At 43.8% G+C, this 19,314-nt stretch overlaps 2 protein-coding genes across 2 annotated transcripts in view; one reads left to right on the top strand and one right to left on the bottom strand.

The window, feature by feature from the left end:
• Nucleotides 1-4,608: 4,608 nt before the first annotated feature.
• On the bottom strand, nt 4,609-5,427 carry GJB7 (gap junction protein beta 7). The gene has a single exon (XM_014964481.1). The coding sequence runs from the start codon at nt 5,425-5,427 to the stop codon at nt 4,633-4,635; it is 795 nt and encodes a 264-aa protein (XP_014819967.1). The 3' UTR covers nt 4,609-4,632.
• Nucleotides 5,428-19,217: 13,790 nt separating this feature from the next.
• Nucleotides 19,218-19,314, top strand: part of SMIM8 (small integral membrane protein 8) — a 2,671-nt gene continuing 2,574 nt past the window's right edge. The window contains exon 1 of the mRNA XM_014964483.1: nt 19,218-19,292. The gene's annotated coding sequence lies outside the window, so the exon portion shown is untranslated. The remainder of the gene's footprint in view (nt 19,293-19,314) is intronic.

Below are 19,314 nucleotides of genomic sequence, written 5' to 3'. Positions count from 1 at the left end.
GAGGGACCTTCTGCTGGGGAGAAGAGGGCAGAGAACCTCCTTGGTTGAGGATCCACAAAGCTCACCTGAGATCTCTTGCTTTCAGACGTACCGAACCGCCGCGGCCGCTGGTGACAGACCTCACAGCTCTTCCTTTTTAGAAGAATTTTGTCTTGTGTAAGTTAAATAGTTTCAACGTTGACGTTCCCGGTGGTAGATCCCGCATCATTTGCAGTTTTTAAACTGAGAGTAGCTTACAGCTATTTAGCTACACAGTGCTATACTAGAGTGCTATTTTTAAATAAATAAAAAAGAAAAAATCCAATGTTATAAATATCCAGGATATAATTTCTGGTTTGGATCTGAATGTAGGGTCTGAAGTTCTGCGAATGACATTTTTAATATCGCCTCATTCCTAGCCCAATTAAATCCAATTAAAGTGGGTGCTGTACCAATGTAGTCAGTGCCCTCCGTGGCACACCGTTTAGGTGGGTACTGACAGCCTGTCCAACAGGTAACCTAGTATGGTTTTTTATTCTTTTTTTCCTTTTTAAAGAAGTATTTTAAACTTGAAGCGGGGGACCGAAGGCAGGGTCTGATTTAAGATAGATGTCATGGACTGCAGAGGGCGCTGTGGTTTGGTGTAGCCACCGACAAAAGTTACTGAGGAAATAAATTTGGTGTTTGTATTTAGGTGTTTTCCCTGGAGTGGTGGACAAAGCCTCCTGCTGTAGCTGTGGCAGTGTGGCTGAACGGAGCTGCTCCGCAGCCTGGAGCTGTGTCCTGGGAAGGATGAGGCTCCAGGGTGGCTGAGCCCAGCTCCCTCCCTCTCGGTCTTCTCCTCTCTCTCCTTCTTCTTCCATATCTCTGTCTTCCAGAAGTGTCACCCATGAGCCGTGATCCATTTAAGCAAAGACCCTTTCTTTTAAACCCCTTGTCACCATGAGGAGCATCCTGACCAAGCCAGTGGTTGTTGCTGATGGGGTAGCAAGAGGATCAAGGAGCCTGGATGCAGAGCACAGGCTGTTTTGAGATGGAAAGACATCTTTAAACTGGCAGTCGGTCTCCCTTGTGGTTAACCCCGTTCACAAAGAAACCTGTTGTTGTCTGGGCCCTAATTCAGTGTAAATAAGAGCAGTTTTCTCCTCACGTGTTTTGGGGTGGTCATTCTCAGCTGGACAAGGGAGGGTTGGTCCCACTGGGGTGTCCTGTCTGTGGCCGCTGGACAGTGAGGAAGCTAGGCTTGGAAAAGTCACATGGAAAACAATTGTTGGTTGGGGTGAGGAGAAGCTGTGTCCTTGCAGTTGGGTTCTGTGCCAAGGAATTAGCTGCCTGGGGCTCCCACCTGGGTGGGCAGGGACAGGACACCCCAAGGTTTTGGCCCTATGGGCCTAGAGGAGCTTCTGCTGGTGTCCTGGGCACCTCGGTACGGGGGAGATAAAGTGGAAGAGCTGGGAAATGGGCCCAGGGGCTCCGGAGGTGGGGGTAGAGGGAAGAAACTATCAGCAAGTCAGGAAATACTCTGTTCTGTGACTTTCTTTTTTTTTTTCCAAACATCCTCTGTCACAAGGCAAAGAGATTACTTGGTTTTTTATGAAAATGAGGATCCGTGTAAGGCTTGGGAGCTTTTCATGTTTGCAGAGACGTTTTGAAATATGAGTGAGGTAAATATTTTTGTATGAACGTGCACAGAGCGACCGTGTTATTTCCTCGTTACGGTATGGGCTCAGATCAGGTTCCTCCCAATCACTGTGTGCTTGAGGAGACACTACTTTTACACTGTAAAAAGAAAAAAAAGCATAGCACTTGAATTGAAATGTTCTTAATTTTGTCTCTTTGAGTGACTTGGAAGCTGAATACACACAATAAAAAGCCCTTAAACCTTTAGTTTAGGGACCGAGCCTACAAACTTATTTGAACCAAAAAATAGATGAGCAAAACGACTTCAGGGATGGATGGATGAGACTTTAAACTGGAGCACAAAGGACTATAAAGGTGGGAAAGGGCTGTGGAAGGGAAGGAGTCAGCAAAAGACCAAATGGTGGCCGAGAGCAAGGACTCAGAAAGAAGATGAGTTTGTTTCTGTTCTCTCAGGTTCAGTAAAATCTGACAGAGCTGCCTTGGGTGATGCTCGTTGCCTTCTCCTTAGTGGCTCTGTCACACACACGGATTTTCCAGCGCACGACGTAAAAGCCAGGTGGGCAGTTTGCTGCCAGTGAGTCAGGGCTTACATGGAGTTGGTCTGGAATAAATTTTTCCAAATATTTCTCCTGTAAAGTACCGGCTTTGTCAAAACTGAAGTAACCTCCAAGACTTGAAACCTGTTGATTGTGGAATTTATTTATCTATCATTTCATGGCTGTCAAAGATAGAATTAGAAATAAAACCTCAACTATACATTCCAAAGAGTTAAAAGTTCTCATTTCACAGGAAAATTTTTGGTCTAAACGGGAAGCTCTGACCAGCCACAGGATTTTAGGGGATGCTCTAAAACCCTTCAAGCCCTGACTTAATATACTTTTTTATTAAAGAGCAGCTAATGCACAAATTTAATCAGAAACCTGTGTTGGCTAAACTGTGTTTGCTTCTCTTCGTTTTCTCTCAAATAAACATGGCTTTAAAAAGAAATAATGAATAAACACTTTTTCATGAATGTGCTGTCTTAAAATCTGTCCTCAATAATTAAAGAACAGTCATTTTGGAAGCATTTTTTTTCTTTTGATAGTGTTGCCTTTGTTTAAAGGGCTAAGATCATTTGGGGGTTTGCTCTCAGTCACAATGACAGGGGAGCTGATGGATGGTGGCTTTGCTTCATGCACTCCTTGCTGGGTTTTGTCCAGAAGCTGAAAAAGAGGGTTTTTTTACTTCTTTTCTGTCATGAGCCGCATCCTGCATACCTAGAGATTTAACAGAAAATGCTCTGAATTCTGTAAAGCCTCGATAGACACCCTGATTCAGCATCACTCCAGATGTAAAACTGGAACTGGCCACAAGCTGGCAAGAGAGTATTTGAGGGACGGCTGTTGCTGTTAAGTTCAGCAGCAGCAAATGTATTTTCACCTTTTTTAAAAGTAGGTTTATTTTAGCCCCCCAAAAAGAAGATTGAAAATCACAATCAAAAGCACATAGTTTATTCATCAGTTCCTAAAGTGAATTCTGTAGCTGCTACCCCAGTGCTCATAAAACTAATGCTTTGTAACCAAAGCTGTGTCTTGTTTGGGTGAAAAAATAGTTAATGTGTTTTTACTGCAGTTTCCTCCTCTTTATCCTGGCACAAACAATGAAATCGGTTCAACATTCAGGCAGCAATAACAGTTTTTTGCTACTGTTTCCTCCCCTTTATCCCGGCGCCAACAATAAAATCAGTTCCACATTCAGGCAGATCCACTTGTTTGGCTGCACCGGGTGTGTTCTGTTGGGGCTCAGTGCTGAGGTACATCCGAAGGTCTTTCATCCCAGCCATGGAAAGAGAAAGCCACCCTGAAATAAATCTATATGGCTTTTTATTTCTAGCATCTCCAAAGTCTGGGTTCAATGGAAGACAGGTCTTGGCTGATTTCTGTCCCTTTCCCGTTACACAGCGAAGAGCAGAGCTGTGTGGTGGCGAAGGGAGATTCTGAAATTTGCAGGGTGGGAATAGGTGATTCTTTTTTGTTTCTGCTGGAGCTTTTTCTTATTTTTGGATTTCACAAGTTCTTCTATGGCAGAGAAGTCTACTGAAGGAATACTAAAGGGACCAGATTCCAGGCTACTGGATACTGGGAGCTCTGGGTGCTGTTTTGCCCTGTTGTGCAGTCTGTGTTTCTCTACTCACATCCCAGAGAACTGGGAATGATCTTTTCCCTTAAAGGCCACAGCCATGGAGCAGAAGAAAAGGCTAATGACTCAGGAGCTGCTCGGGGCAGGTAACCAGGAATTAATTAACTCTGGTATATGCTGCCTGCACAAGTTTGAGCAAATATCTTTTCTTACAGGAAATGTGTTCTGATGATAAATACCCTAAAAACCGTAAAAGGCTCAAATACTTCCAGAAGGAGGTGCTCTGCAAATAGGTAAGTAACCAGCTCTGTCTTTATCACCATGGGCTATCACCATAGATCACCATGGGCGTATACCTCTTCTTATTTTTTTTCTTTTTCTGAGATGTTTTACAGCCCTCCAGTGGAATGGGCTTGTGACCACCCAGCTCACGTCACACCAGTAGCCACCACGTGCCAGGGCTTTCCCATCTCTATTTCCACAGTCATCAGATCCAATCAGCCACCTGGCAACGGCTGCACATCCCCCTACAGCATCTTAATCAATTCCAGGTTCTTCCAACTCTGCACATAAAAAGCCTCTTTTTGCTTGTACCAAAGCAATTCCGTGTAATATTCAAAACATGACAATTATTTCAGCATGATTTATCATAAGCATCTGTGTTTATGTTAAAACTTCATGGAATTTTCAGAGTGCTACACCTCTTGTTTCAACGTGAAAAGATCGAGATGGTTCTATGTATGACATATATAATGTGACTGAATTTTTCTACTCAACTAAGGGGGGACTAATAGAGAAAAAGTATTTCCTGCATAACTGTCCTTTCGGTTCTGATGGGAAAAGCAATTTGTCAAATCCAGCTGGTGCAACGGGAAGGTGGTCTCTTGCCTTCTTTCAAGCCAACGGGGAACTTTCTTCACGTTTGTCTTGTATATTCAGAGCCAAAGATGGGGAGCTGTTGTGGGACCGTCCTACAGCTGCTGGGGTGTCATGACCAACGATTTCTGATTTGTGGCAACCACTTTTTGAGCCTTGACGTTTCTTGACGTACCTCTTCAGGTAACATTTTATGGAGTATTTGAAAATGAGGTAACTCAGTTCACTTACATTTAATACAATGCACAGGCATGAAGTCACCACCAGAAAATAGAGGAAAATCATCTTCTCGGTGGGTTTGGAAACGTAGCAGTCTACGGTATTGGGACACGGTCTTATGTCACATTTCACAAGACGTGGGACTTTGAACCCATCGTACAATTTATAAAACAGAAAAAGAAAAACTATTTCAAATCCTGTTTTTAAAACCAGGCTGATGAGGTAAGTGCAGAGCAACCCCCCGTCTATCTGTCCTGGACTTCTGTAAAGTTTCTGGTTGCGGCGTTTCTCTCGGTTCTCTCGGTAAGCAACGTGAAAAACAACCAAGAGAGAAGGGGTGGAGACCATGATCAATTGCAAAGCCCAAAGTCTGATGTGGGAGATGGGGAAAAAATGGTCAAAGCAGACGTTTTCACAACCAGGCTGTTTGATATTGCATTCAAATTCATCGTGTTCGTGTTTCCAGATGTTTTCTGCGACTGCAATGTAAACCAGTAAGCGGAATATGAACACAACTGCTACCCAGATTCTTCCAATTCCTGTTGAATATTTATTCACTCCATTCAGCAGATCACGTAGGAATCCCCAGCTCATTTTTCTCCTCAAGGAAAGAAGGAAATGCTGTATCAAAGAAACACAAGATCAGACAGATGCTTCCTCTTGGGTGAAGAAAAATGAGACGTTCATTCAAGGTGAAAGATAACCAGTAGCTGAAGCAATTTAAATTTATTGAGCACTTAAAAAGGAAGACAACAGCAAACTGCTCTTAGTTCTGATAATTTGTACTGTCTGTGGCTGTTACACAAAATGTATTTGCTGTTAAAATAGATTTTGTCAATTAGGCTGAAGGCTAATCATTCTGTTAAACTGTCTTCTGCAAGTAAATGTACCTGTTCTTCCCGGAGGTCTCTGTAGTGTCAGGAGGAGCTTTCTCTGGCAAGTTCAGGAGAGCACTCGACGGCTGAGGTACACTGTGCTTAGCCCTGCTGGTTATACAAATATAAAGCACAGTCAAATCAAATTTCACTTTCAAATTTATGTATAGGAGTCACATGTCCCATCATAAGTTGACTACCAAAATGCAAATTGTTTTCTTTTTGTCTGTGGTGACAAGACACATGTAAATCCCACTGCCGCTGCTGTAGCTGCAATTAGTAATGACGTATGAGCAAGTTCATCAACTGGCAAGTTTGAATATGAGTGATAATCAGGCCACAGCAGGACAAAGCTCAACACAGAGGGAAAGCTGAGTGGTTCTTTCCCTGTGCCTGGGTTCTGCAGCCCATCATGAGCTCTGCCTGTGGCCAGACTTCTGCTGGAAAACCAGGTTATTTGCCTGTTTGGGAATTCCTACGTTGCTGCCATTAGAGCTGGTGACTTACTTGAGGGGCTGAGGGACAGCTGCAGAAATGAACGTATCGCTGGTTTATTCTGGGAAGGATGTTGAAAAAAGATGTTCTCAGGAAGAATGGTTGTCAAGCTACTCCTTTATTCTGCAAGTAATAAAGAATAAGAGGGGGATGTCAGTTGGCTTATATCCTATCAGACATATGCTTTTAAATATGTTTGGCAGGGCGGTGACTTTGTCATTAAAGAGCTATTTCTGTCCTCCATGTCTGCAATTAGAGCTCCAGCAGAAGTTTAAATCAAGCTCTTCAAGGCATCAGCACTAGGGCTTTAATGCTTTCTAGGTAAGTAACACACACTCAGTAACACACACTCAGGAGCTGAACAGCAAAGCATGAAAATACTACTATGTAATAAAGCACAGGCAAGGAACCAAAATATTCACATGAGCAAGTGTGAATATTAACACATATGGACACATCTTGTGGATGAGCTGTCCTCTGGAGGAGATTTGAATGAAAATCTCAAAAGGCCTCTCCTAGGATTTTAAGATGTGCACAAGCACTGTAGAAGGGAAGACTGAATTCTGTTATTCCATGGAAAATGAGTACAGCTGTGAGTGGGTTTTTGCTGATGGCCATAAGAACTGCACCATCCCTTTCTAATGTAAAAAGCCTATTGCCACCTATTAATCCAGGACTGGAGTTACACCAGTTCTAAGGTTTCAGCTGAACAAGTCGGGACAGAAGGGAATGATGTGCTGGGTCATCAGCAAGGCACAAAAATCAGTAGGAACCAACACTGGTGGAAATCAGGCCATGGAGATATTTAAATACAGATTGAGAAACTTACCTCGAGGTAAATACCTTCTCAAAGCTGAGCTGCTACTTCCTTACCTGAGCAGCAAGAGGGATTAGAAAAGAACAATGTTGTACCTTCTTTTGCCAACCCCCACATTGAGGAGAAGGATGTGAAGGGGAAAAGAAAGACCTGCCCAAAGGAGATGGGGATCAAGGATTTGAGTAAAATCACCAGCAGATGCTGAGCAATGGGCAAATTCTAGCCAGAGAGAAGGTCAGGTGGGTGAAATTCCTGTAAAGCTATTTTGAAAGACAGCAATGCATTCCAGCACCCAGATGGCTGGCAGTGAGGCAGCAGGGATTTCACAGAACCAAAGATGGTTCCTGGTCTCCGTGCTCTGTTGATGAGAAACTGAAAGGTGTTAAAGGACTGCAGGGCAGGTCTTGTGGCCAGCGGCGATTCTGCAACCAGAAGCCTGCAGAGCTTTGGTTGTATTTTTCCACTTGCAGCCTTCACTTGATGTTGAGAAATGGTTGTAGAGGACAACCTTGGGCTACAAGTCTAAAGGGCCACAGAGCCTGATTCGTGGTATTGCTTGGGCTGTAACCAGCACAGCTCCTCTGTTAAAGGAGCTGCAAATATGCCTTTAAAAGGTTATGTTTGCTTTGTGCCCCACTGTTGCTATAGAAGACTGGGGATGTTAACTGGTGCTTTTGTATCCTTTGAAAATACAATTAATTCACTGAAGCGTTGCAAAGGACATATGGAACAGAAAAAAAAATAAAGTGGATTTCAAAGATAAGGAGTTACTCAACAGGAGAACAAGGGAAAATTGACTTTATGGGACGGCATGGGCACAGACTGATGAGAGTTTAAGTTGGCTGCAGATGGAGAAAACAAAGACATTATATGGGCTGTATGAAATTCGGAGCAAGGTGAGGATTCAGGCAACAGAAAAAGAGGAATCTTCAAGTAAACACACAACGGAGCAGTAGGAAAAAGATTACAGGGATATGAGGTTTTGTTACACTTCTAGAAGTGGTAATACACATGGAAGCAGATGCCAAGAGTTGTGTCGGTGTTATAAAGCTTAAGAAAAATTATATTCTGATTAATGTAAGACAAGAAAGGAAGAAATGTGATCCAAATCCTTGTAGCCAAAGGGAGGTTTCAACCTTGGCATTCAAAAGAGCTTCATTTTGTGCAGAATGAATCAAAGGGAGTCCAGAAGGGAGGCTGGCTAAGGAAATCGAGTAGATTGTGGAAAATGTAGATGACATCAATTTGCATCAAGGTTGTGTCCAGTGTTGAGGTTAACAATGAAATGACTCAAAGGGTTAAAAAAGCAACAAAAGGGTCAAAGGGGGATCTATTTGGCACTGTGGACATAAAGACCACAAAAAGACTTGGCCTCTATTGGAAATGACAAAGGAGGCACTAGAGAGTCTTAAACGGCAAAAGAAAGATTATTTGCTCCAAGTGCTCAATAAAATGTTGAATGGAGCAAGAAGTGAAGAGCAGGGATTTGAGGTTAGGTTCGCTTCAGCCCCCTGCTCCAGGCACGTAAACACAGACACACACTCCAACTTGGAGAAAAGCTGAAGATTAGAGAAACACTGATTTGTGGTCCTCATTTCTAGCTGAAGTACTCCAGAGGAGCGTGAAAACAAGTGCCTGGGCTTCTTCTACTCCCAGCCAGGAAATGGAGCAGGTACTCTCTCTTCCTCCTCACATACATCATTTATTCCCTAGATGTGACTTAAACAACCCCCCCGCACCAACACACACACACTTTGACCTGCTCACTAGAGACACAACTGACCAGAAGAGCTTCTGCACCCCCCCCTTTCCCTCAGACCTATCAGGGAGTTGGTTCCCCCCCAGCCTTAAGGCTGCACACGTGCTCTGCTGAGCAAACAGAGCAACCTGAACGCACCATTAACTTCTGAGTGTGCTGAATGGAATTTATTGAGTAAAGTGTTTGAACAATGCTATTGTTGTTGAATACATTCAGCAAATAATCATTTCTGTCATTCAGTGAGGTCTACAGAAGGTTGCCAAATGTGCGTTGAGTAACGCATCCGGTGAAAAGCACAGCGCTCAGAGAATTAGTTCACCTAGATTTCAATCAGCTCTGCTAATTTAATTACTTTAAAAGCAGAGGTATTGTGCGGAGGAAAATGGGGAGAAAAAAAAAAAAAAAGTAAGAAAATGCAAAAACAAACTGACTAAGCAGAGAGGAAGTGGGGAAAGCATCCGAAGTGTTAGGGCCACGAAGAGGGCAGGCAGCTCGGAGCTGGGCGAGCAGGCAGATGACAGGAAGAAGGTGCAGTATTATGGGAAATGGAGATGGAACACAGAGAAATAACTGAACAAATTGTGTACAAGCAAGTTGAATTATCCTCACAGGCCAAGAGATGGAAAAACGCTTTCTTTTTCTGATATAAACATTGCTAATGGGAGTATTTTGCTGCACCTACAACTTACCTTTTTTTTTTTTTTTTTTTTTTTGAAAGTGCCAAAATCTAGGGACAAATCACAAACCTTCCTCATTTTGCAATGTAAGCCACTGAGTCTGTTCAAAGGAGATAGATAGCAGGGATTAAAAATGTATGCGTACCTTAGAAAAACTGTGGTTTATTCCATGATATTTTATGTCAGTATACAAAAATACAAACTAATGTTCAGTTCAAAAGTGAGCTATGTTAAGCTAAAAAAAAAAAAAAAAAAAAAAAAAAAATTTCTGAATTTTTTTTTTTTTTTTTTTTTGACAGGAAGAAAGGAAACCGTAAATAGTGGCAAAAATGATAAAGCAGAGAACAGAAATAGAGAATCACAGAGGAGGATATAGGATCATAAAAAAGCAGAGCTGGTAATACTCTCAACTCAATTTTCTCACAATTTAATCAAAACATCGTTGCAGGGCCTTTTTTTTTATTTAAAACACCAACAATCATCTCAGTGTCATGAGAAAAACAACAAAAAAAAAAGGTATTGGCACAATGGTTTCCATAAATGACTAAATAAATAACTTCAGATGTTCAATTAGTAACTGCATTTTCCCCTCCTTTTTTTTTGTTTTTTGCTGATGTAAGGAAGTGTGCATCCGTTTTACAGTTGCTGAGTCTTTGTGTTTGTTTCATGGACTACTCACAACTTCCTTGCTCACTACCAGAGGTGTAAGGTCCACAGGCTGAGGAACACTGGTTTGCTTCATTCTCTGGCCCTAAGAAGACTTCGTTGTGCTTCCTGACAGATATTTGTTCAGTCTGCTCTTACACTGGTAAAAGCTCCACTAGCCCCTCACCCCAGTGCATCTATCCCAGTGCTCTGCTACAGAAGATGGAGCAGGAAACCTCCTGGGAACACCAAGATGCAGTACAAAGAGTCACCCTACTAAGGTGTGTGCAAGAGCTGTTGGACATCCGTGACAGAAGCCAAAAAACTATTGTTACAAGTCACTAACCTGGGAATGCCTTTGTTTCTTGTTCAACAGTGAGAGTGCCAACATACGGTGATTTCCAGTTCCTTACAAAAAAGCCAATGAAAGAAAACAGAGAGGTTATAAAAATTAACCTTGCCTCGTTCAGACAAACTTTCTCATCAAAAAATGAATAAAGCTGTAACATTAACATTGTATTGATACTCATTGCTTTTTAAGGTTCTCCAGAAATCATAGTATCATAGAATCATAGAATTGTCAAGGTTGGAAGAGACTCTTCAGATCATCGAATCCAACCATCAAACTAACACTGACAAAACCATCACTAAGCCACGTCCCTCAGCACCATGTCTGCCCATCTTTTTAATACCTCGAGGGGTGGCAATTCCACCACTTCCCTGGGCAGCCTGTTCCAATGCTTCATAACGTTTTCAGTGTAAAAATTTTTGTTCACTTCTGCCCCCACTGCTGCTAGTGGTGGTGCAGCAGAATCTGTGGTTCCCAGGCTGACTGAGCCAAAGGTTTCCCACCTATTTCATCCTTCAGATGCTTCCAGGGGAAGTGGAGGCCCCTGAATGGCGGATGTGAAGGTACTGGCAATAGCTTGCTCTTCTCTCACAGATTGTCGTAAAACAATCTATAGATTGAAACACTTCAGGTTGAACTTCATTGGTATAAAGTCTTCATTAACACGTAAGAAGAAATTGAGTCCTCTCCTCTAAACATCAACAATCTAGACAGAGAAAGCACATGCTGTGGAGGAGGACATGCCCACCAGAGAGGGGATGCGGTTTATCCAGCATCTCTCAGCACATCAGAGGCAGAGCTAAGAAAAGAGCCACAGTCTCCCACAGCTCAGGTCCTTACTTTCATCTTCCTTAGCTTACTGCTTCTAACCTCTCTCTTTTCATGCCTATTATTAGCTTTTATCTCCTCAGAGCAAGAAATAATCCCTTTGGAACACTGGGAGATAAACCTCTGGGTACTGTGATATTAAAATAGAATTCCACAAACAATTAAGTAGTGCTTAAAATATACATGTAAAAACGTCAGCCATTTATTCTCCAGCTGACTACAGGAAGGAAAAGGAAAGACTAGATGGAAGAGGGCTCAGCTGGTCATTTAGCACTAGACTGGAGATGGTTGGTTTGGCTTTTACACTTGGCTTTCACGTAGGCTTCTGCAGTGGCTTCAGGACCTTAGCTGCCCAACATTCACTTCTCTGGAAATGTCACTTCTAAACGACATCTTCAGTAGGCTTCATAACCTTGAACATGCTTGGTGTTCTTCTTTATAGCCAGTGGTGGTAAAATCCCATCTTGTTTTGTATTTAGGGAAACCACAGACACCACTTAATAACCCAGCAGCTGCTGAGCGTGATGCTTTGCCAGCTGCTAATTGCTGTGGTCTCTCCTCTGTAGCAATGAATGGGTTTTGAAAGAAGGCAGACACAGTTCACTGTTTTCTTTGTTACTTTGGTAAACTGTGTAATTAAAAAAAATAAATAAACTCAGAAGTAGCCAAAATGACTTAATCTCCTTTTGAAGTCGCGACGTCTATATTTTGCCAACACAACTACTACCACCAACCCCATTTCTCATCACCTTTGTGACAAACAGATAGGTGATCTCTCCCATGCTCTCCTGCTGTAAACAAAAACTCCCTCTGCAGCAAATGGTCTTCAACATTAATAAGCACCACTGCTCCATTCAGGCTCCTGTTGTAACGCTTTGGTCAACTCATAAAAAAAAAATAATGAATTGACAAAGTCAAAAGATTCCCCCTTGACCAAATGATTGTTAAAGGAGTTTGTAACTCCTGAGTAGTTACAAAGTACTGCAATAGTGCAATGAAAAGAGGATTACATCTGTGCCTTATGGTGGCTGACGGGACACTTTCACTGGACTATTAAAGCCTTCTGGCATCAGGAAAACAACTTCTCATTTGGTAAAACTATATTTTATAACAAGAAATTCTAACTTACCTGCATCTCAGTGAATGATTACAGCTGGACCCCAGCTTTCTAGTGGCATTAATGATCACCGATTCATTCCCAAGAGAGGGAGTTACTGCTTTAAGCTTTGAAAATGGAGATTGCTGGTTTCCTAGGGAATATAAACAAAACGAGTGAAACCTGATCATCTCTCCTGGCACACTGTTCAAACCAGAACCATAATGTATCTTGTACCATCAGAAAGACACGAGGAAATTATGGTATTTGTTCAAAGTTGTAGGCTTTACTCCATCTCTTGAGAGCTCATCAGCATCAGCTCTAACCCTGCACGCTTTGTGCTTTCCCTTGAGCAATGGCACAACCTGAAGACACGCGTGCTTGGGCATCCAAAGCAGTGGACAACGACCAGTCACCCTCCAAGGGACACATCTTGCCAGCCAAGAAGTCACTTAACCACGTCAATCTTGCACAAAACGCGGGCAGAAGACTCCCTGCGAAGATCCTGCCTTCCATATGCCATTCCTACAGGAATGACCTGGAGGATTCAGCAAGCTCCCCATTTCGGATGCTGCTTCATTACTAACTTTCATCTCATCCAACTTATGCTCTCTCTTCAATATTAACTTTACTGCAGTATCTAAATAGCAAGAAAGAACTTCATTAAATACTTTTTGACTCTTAGCATTGACTCTTTTTGACTCCATAGTATGGCTTCTGGATTTTTTTTCAGAAGAACTCTGTCCACGTGCAACACTTGAAACCTCGGTGTGGAATTACAGCAACTTTCTGAAATCATACAACTGACCTAAGAGCCCGAACTCCCACCCTGTTTTCTCTTTGGCATTTTACAGCAGATTTGTATTTTGGGTTTTCTTGGGCAAGTAAATTGTCTGCTACAGACAAATCCTCTTTTAAGCACACATTACCCCTAACAATACATTAGATTAATATACAGACAGGTCTTTCTATTAAAATTCTAAAATACAGTGGTTTTCCAAGTAACTGAAGCCTGGGTTTTGTTATTAAAATGTGTTTTGTTTACTATACATACTTATCAATGCCCACATTAGTCTAAGCAGCTGAGCCACTCCCCACTAGAAATCTCATACATTTTTACTAACTAAGCAATGTAATAAGCATTTATGTCCTGCCTTATACATCTTATGAAGGATCAATGCTATGGCAGTCATTTTTACCTGGGATATGGCTATACCACTGAGTAACATTACAAAAAAAAAAGAAGAGAGACTGAACTCCTTGCCTCTTAAATCAATTCTTTGTGATATAATTTATTCACAGTATAATTTAGGTATCTTAACCTACTGTGGCTTTTATCTGGGAATTATATGTGAACATTCAGTAGTTTGAAGGAGAGGAGGATATGACGTAGCCTAACACACATGCCTGAACCAGGACCTTGGTCCTGCCTCCAGAGAGCAACTGAAGGTGCCAGAGCTTGGAGCTGGACCACAGGTAACAGAGATCTTCCCACCTAAAGACAACTGGACACCAAAAGACAACTGTAGGGTGCAGAACATCTGAAGAGGTCCAGATTACAGAGTGTCAGAGTGTCATACTGCAGAGTTTAACTCTGTTAAACCTGTGAAATTTCTACCCTCCGGAGTCTTCATAGAAGCTGTGTTCCCTGCTGGAGATCTGAAGGGTGCCTAGATTACAGAGGGCACCAACTGAAGGATATTAATTTATCACAGATAAAGCTGATTGGGAACCTCAGTGCTGCAGGCAGAGTTTAGTCCTGGTCTGAGCCCCCATTTCCAATTGCCTTCCCAACTGCATTGCCCTGCTTACATCAGGATGTCTCATCCATCCAATGGAAAAATAAACTTTGTTGTTTCTTTTCTGGCAACATTAGCTTTCAGCTGGACGAGGGAGCAAAATCCACACACTCCAAGGCTGAGCAGTCCTGAGTCCTTGCACAAGGAAGGCCACAGCAACCACAAGTGAAAACACATCTCTTCTTAACCCCTCTGTTTTGGAGGAGCAATCTTAGATTAGCTCAAGTTTGTCTTTAAACCCCACTCTAGGATATCTGGCTGTGTACTGCTATAGTGAGCAAATTCAATGCTGCACTTGTTTTTCTGCTCTTCCTTTTCAGTAGAAACTCGCTTTTTCTATCCAGAGGGGATGTTTTCGGTTTTGATATTATTCTCTTCCCAGTCAGAAACAATTTGCCCGCTCATTAATGAAAGCAGAACTAAACAAAGTGCCTTTCCCCTTCCGTATTGAATTCAGTTAAAAAGATTTAGAAGCTTGATCAGTGTATGAAAAATAACAATTGCTTTAATCTTTGCTGGAAAGCACGGCTGGGTGCTTTGTTTGTCTCTCGGAGACACAGCTGGCTAACAAGTGTGAGAGAAGACATGCACACGATGTTATGAAACACAGAAGAGTCACTCCAACAGATTTTTGTTTTAAAATGCATATTGCCTTAAAAGCATTTTGGATTGTCAGCGGTAGGGTCCCAATCACTGCATGCGGCTGTTGAAAACTCTGCTTTCCTTCAGTGGGAAGGATACAAACGAGCTGAAAAGCAGCACAAGGGCTCTTGAGACTGACATGAGCTGAAAGCAAGTTCTCAATGCCACCTCTGTCCAGCTGGAGATCTCTGTTTCTTCTGCTGCATTTATGTCCTTAATATGGCAGTACTGTTTCCCACGCCTCAGTGCAATAATTGCTCCTCTCACTATTTGCTGTGAGTAAGGGGGAGGAAGCACTTGTAACTTCTAATTTTTGCTTTCCCTTCTCCCCCAGACTTGTTCAGGACAAAAAAAAAGTCCCAATTGCCAAGTCTAATTAAAATACTGTGAAACTCACAGTGTATAAAACATTGTAAAAATCGGGAAAAACAGGAATGCAAATACACACTGGACATTAACATATGAAAACCCTAACAAACACACGATGGAAGTTGCCCCTGTCACTACAAGTCATACCAGTGCTGAAGTCACAATGTTGAGGTAAAAAAGAATTGTTGCTGTCCACAACAGCTCTGTAAGTGTGTCTCTAAAGCAGGGGTAAACTTATCGGTAGCTCAAGGCATCCTATCTTTATTTTGAAGACAGTGTGACTCTCTGTTCCTGTGTGGCACTCGAAATAAGCAGGAGCTGCGAGGTGAATCAGCAAAGGCGCAGAGGGACACTGCTACTCCCTGGACTGCATAAGCTGGGTGTCACACTCCAACGAGCGGGACACAGTGTCAGGTTTGCTCTGTTCCCTGCAGAGGCTCTTCTGCAGCTCAAATGATAAAAGGATGCGAGTCTCAAGCAAATCAGAAGCTGCCATTAAGTTCTGAATGGCCGCAGCACACAGCGCAACACCAAACGCAGAGTCCCAAAAGAATTTATTTAAAGGAATATAAATCTCAGTAACTGCCTTCAGTTTGGAAAAGGAAGGTTTTTCTGCATGGTTACTTTTCAGGGGTGATGCTCAGATATTAAGAGGATGGGTGACTCAGAAATACCACAGACGTTTACAGTTTTACCCTTTACAGAGTCTCTTCTACAAAAAGATGCCAGACAACTTCATAAGCTTTGATGGATTGAGCATTTCAACATCCTGTCGGGTCAGATGATAGCAATATAACATTCATATTAAAGATCAAATAAGGTGCTTTCCCACGGTCATAAAGCAAAACTGGAAACAGTAAGCACTTCAAGGGTTTTTTCACTGCAGAGTTAATGTGGATAGTTGGCACCTGCTCAATGTATGCTGAGCACCAGCACTCACCCAGCCCTGCTTCTAAGTCCCTCTCTGCTTCTTCCCTTTCTATGCATAAAGCTTTATCCCACAACTCTGCCTACAGAGAGTACTTTCTCTCCAGCTGGCGGTGTTCTTTGCACTGTGTATGATTTCTTCCCCCATCTGTGATGTTTGGGTCCTTTATAGGAAAGATGGGAAGTGCTAGAGAACTGTCAGCAATCTAACAATCCTAACCACCAGTATCAGGCAAATGTATTTTGGGATAAACCCATCTACCACCTGGAAAATATCATTATGACCCAGGCTGGCCTTGGGTCAGAAGTTTTATCTGCATGGATAGGGTCAGTTAATGACAGTAATGGCTGGGAAGAGGTGCAAGTGTGCTTCTCAGTGTGGTGATGGAAACTCTTTGCATTCCTGTATATAATACGTCAATTATTTGGGAGCTGTACACAGAACGCCTCCTATAGTCCTGTAAAAACTCCCCCTTCCCTCAAAAAAACCAAGCCCCCTTCCCAAAAACCAAGGCTCATGCAAACCCCTTGTTTCGGCTTCTTTCAATTCCACAAACATGAAAACAAACGGGAGCAGCAACCTTCACTCAGACGTGACTTCCTACTCAATGGTTTCCAAACAACAGCTGTGTGGCATATGCTGCCAAAACAATAGCTACCAGATTAGCAGATGGCATGTTGTGAATTAAATGTTGACACAAAACCCAGACGTACCGCTCAATCCTCTCTTGACACCAAAACTTATTTCCCTGCTATTTTTCTCACCTCATGATATTTACACACAGAAAAAAAAAAAAAAAAATTCTTTAGGTACTCCATCTGGATTTCGAAGGCATGTGTTAATCTACAATACCCTATTACTTTGCCTTTACTGCAAAAGAAACATGGAGCAAGTGGTTCTGAGAGCCTGGACACCTCTACATTTGTATTTGACCCCCCTCTCTGCCTCCCTGGCTGCAATAACCAGATGCTCCATCAAAATCCTCTCACACACCCTTCAGAAATGGAGAAGGCCAGGGGCATCTTGGGGTGCATCAGGAAGAGTGTGACCAGCCGGTCGAGGGAGGTCATCCTGCCCCTCTGCTCTGCCCTGGGGAGGTCCCATCTGGAGCACTGAGTCCAGTTCTGGGCTCCCCAGTTAAAGGAGGACAGGGAACTGCTGGAGAGGGTACAGCAGAGGGCTACAGAGATGATGAGGGGCCTGGAGCATCTCTCTTATGAGGAAAGGCTGAGGGACTTGGGTCTTTTTAGTCTGGAGAAGAGAAGGCTGAGGGGGGAACTGATCAACACCTATAAATACTTCAGGGGTGGGTGTCAGGAGGATGGGGACAGTGGTGCCCAGTGACAGGACAAGAGGAAATGGGCACAAAGTTGAGTATAAGAAGTTCCACCTAAGCATGAGGAGGAACTTCTTTCCTTTGAGGGTGGCAGAGCCCTGGAAGAGGCTGCCCAGAGAGGTGGTGGAGTCTCCATCTCTGGAGACATTCCAAACGCACCTGTGCAATCTGCTCTAGGAGGACCTGCTCTGGCAGGGGGTTGGACTAGATGATCTCCAGAGGTCCCTTCCAACCCCATATCATTCTGTTATTCTGTGATTCTGTGAAATGTGAGCTGGGTTGGTGAGTCATGAGCTACATCTGTACTAATCCTTCAGCTGGCAGCAGCTAAATCTCTGTAATAATAACCGTCACATCTCAGTTCTGCCTGCCTGTTACCTAGGGGAGCACTAATCCAGGTTTCTCCATAGCCCCCAGGTACTGGTTTTACCCAAAACTTAAATTTCTACCCTTATTTCTAACCTGGCTTAAACTGCCCAGTGACATCAAAGTCAGTAGAGGGGAGGCATGAGCAGGAAGATGCGATTGCATGGACTTTGTGTCCTCTGGACTCAGGTAATCTTATTAATTTTACTGTTTACAAATAATAGGAAACAAAACACCACCGCAAAGCAGCGTTTACATAACCAGGACTTTCCAGACACCTGAAATCTTGAGTTCAGGTCTAAATACCAGAAACCAGAAGCTTAAATCAGATCTTGTTTTTCTGCTCAAAGAACCTCACTTGTAGAGACACATCTCCACACGAAACACCCCTTCCCAATCCCAGCACTTGGGATCAATGGACAGGGGAATCTCATGCTTCTCTTTTTCCATTTCCCAAGTTAAAAAAATAATTGCTGCTATCCTGACTACCAAGATCTGCACTAACTGGGCGAATCTTGTACAGCTCTCGAGGGGGTTTGTAGGAGATTACCAGGGATTGGCCCTTACAGGGTGCCAAGACTCCATGCCCACCAGGTTGGGGTGTCACAAGGGATGGAGCCTGCCCAGGCTCTGAGGGGTGGTTCGGCAGTGAGGAGCTCCCATTCCATCCGAGACAGCTTTTTCCCTCACCTCACGCTTACTATCTGGAGCTTGGTGAAGAGGACCCACAAGCCCAGGCCAGGAGTCAGCAGGTCGAGGGAGGTGATTCTGCCCCTCTGCTCTGCTTTGGTGAGACCCCACCTGAACACTGTGTCCGGCTCTGGAGTCCTTGGCACAGGAAGGACATGGACCTGTTGGAGTGGGTCCAGAGGAGGCCATGAAGATGCTCAGAGGGGTGGAGCCCCTCTGCTGTGAGGACAGGCTGAGGGAGTTGGGGTTGTTCAGCCTGAAGGAGGTTCCAGGGAGACCTTATGTCAGCCTTCCAGCACCCGAAGGGGGCCTACAAGAGAGATGGAGAGGGACTTTTTACAAGGGCATAGGATGAGAGGTAATGGCTTCACACTGAAAGAGGGTAGATTTAGAATAGATATCAAGAAGAAATTTTTCACTCTGAGGATGGTGAGACACTGGAACAGGTTGCCCAGAGAAGCTGTGGCTGCCCCATCCCTGGAGGGGTTCAAGGCCAGGCTGGATGGGGCTTGGAGCAACCTGGTGTGGTGGGAGGTGTCCCTGCCCGGGGCAGGGGGGCTGGAACTCGACGATCTTTACGGTCCCTTCCAACCCGAACCATTTTATGACTCTGTAACACCCCTCTCACCTACCCGGCCTCCGCCGGCCGCCTGAGGGGACGGGCGGGGCGGGGCGGGGCCCGGCCGCTTTCCCGCTCGCGCTGGCGGCCTCCGCCCAGGAGGGGGCGCCAGCGCGCGGGCCGGCCGCGTCCCCTGCGCCGGGGGGAAGCCCCGTCGGCGGCGCGCGGGGTGAGTAGCGGCGGGGGAGGGG

This window comes from Calidris pugnax, unplaced genomic scaffold, assembly GCF_001431845.1.
Source record: "Calidris pugnax isolate Ruff unplaced genomic scaffold, ASM143184v1 scaffold219, whole genome shotgun sequence".
In the NCBI taxonomy this organism is placed as follows: domain Eukaryota; kingdom Metazoa; phylum Chordata; class Aves; order Charadriiformes; family Scolopacidae; genus Calidris; species Calidris pugnax.
This window is presented reverse-complemented; position numbering and strand designations above follow the sequence as displayed.

Coding starts and splice junctions, on each gene's coding strand:
- GJB7 (XM_014964481.1), bottom strand. CDS start 5,427: ATGAGCTGGGGATTCCTACGTGATCTGCTGAATGGAGTGAATAAATAT.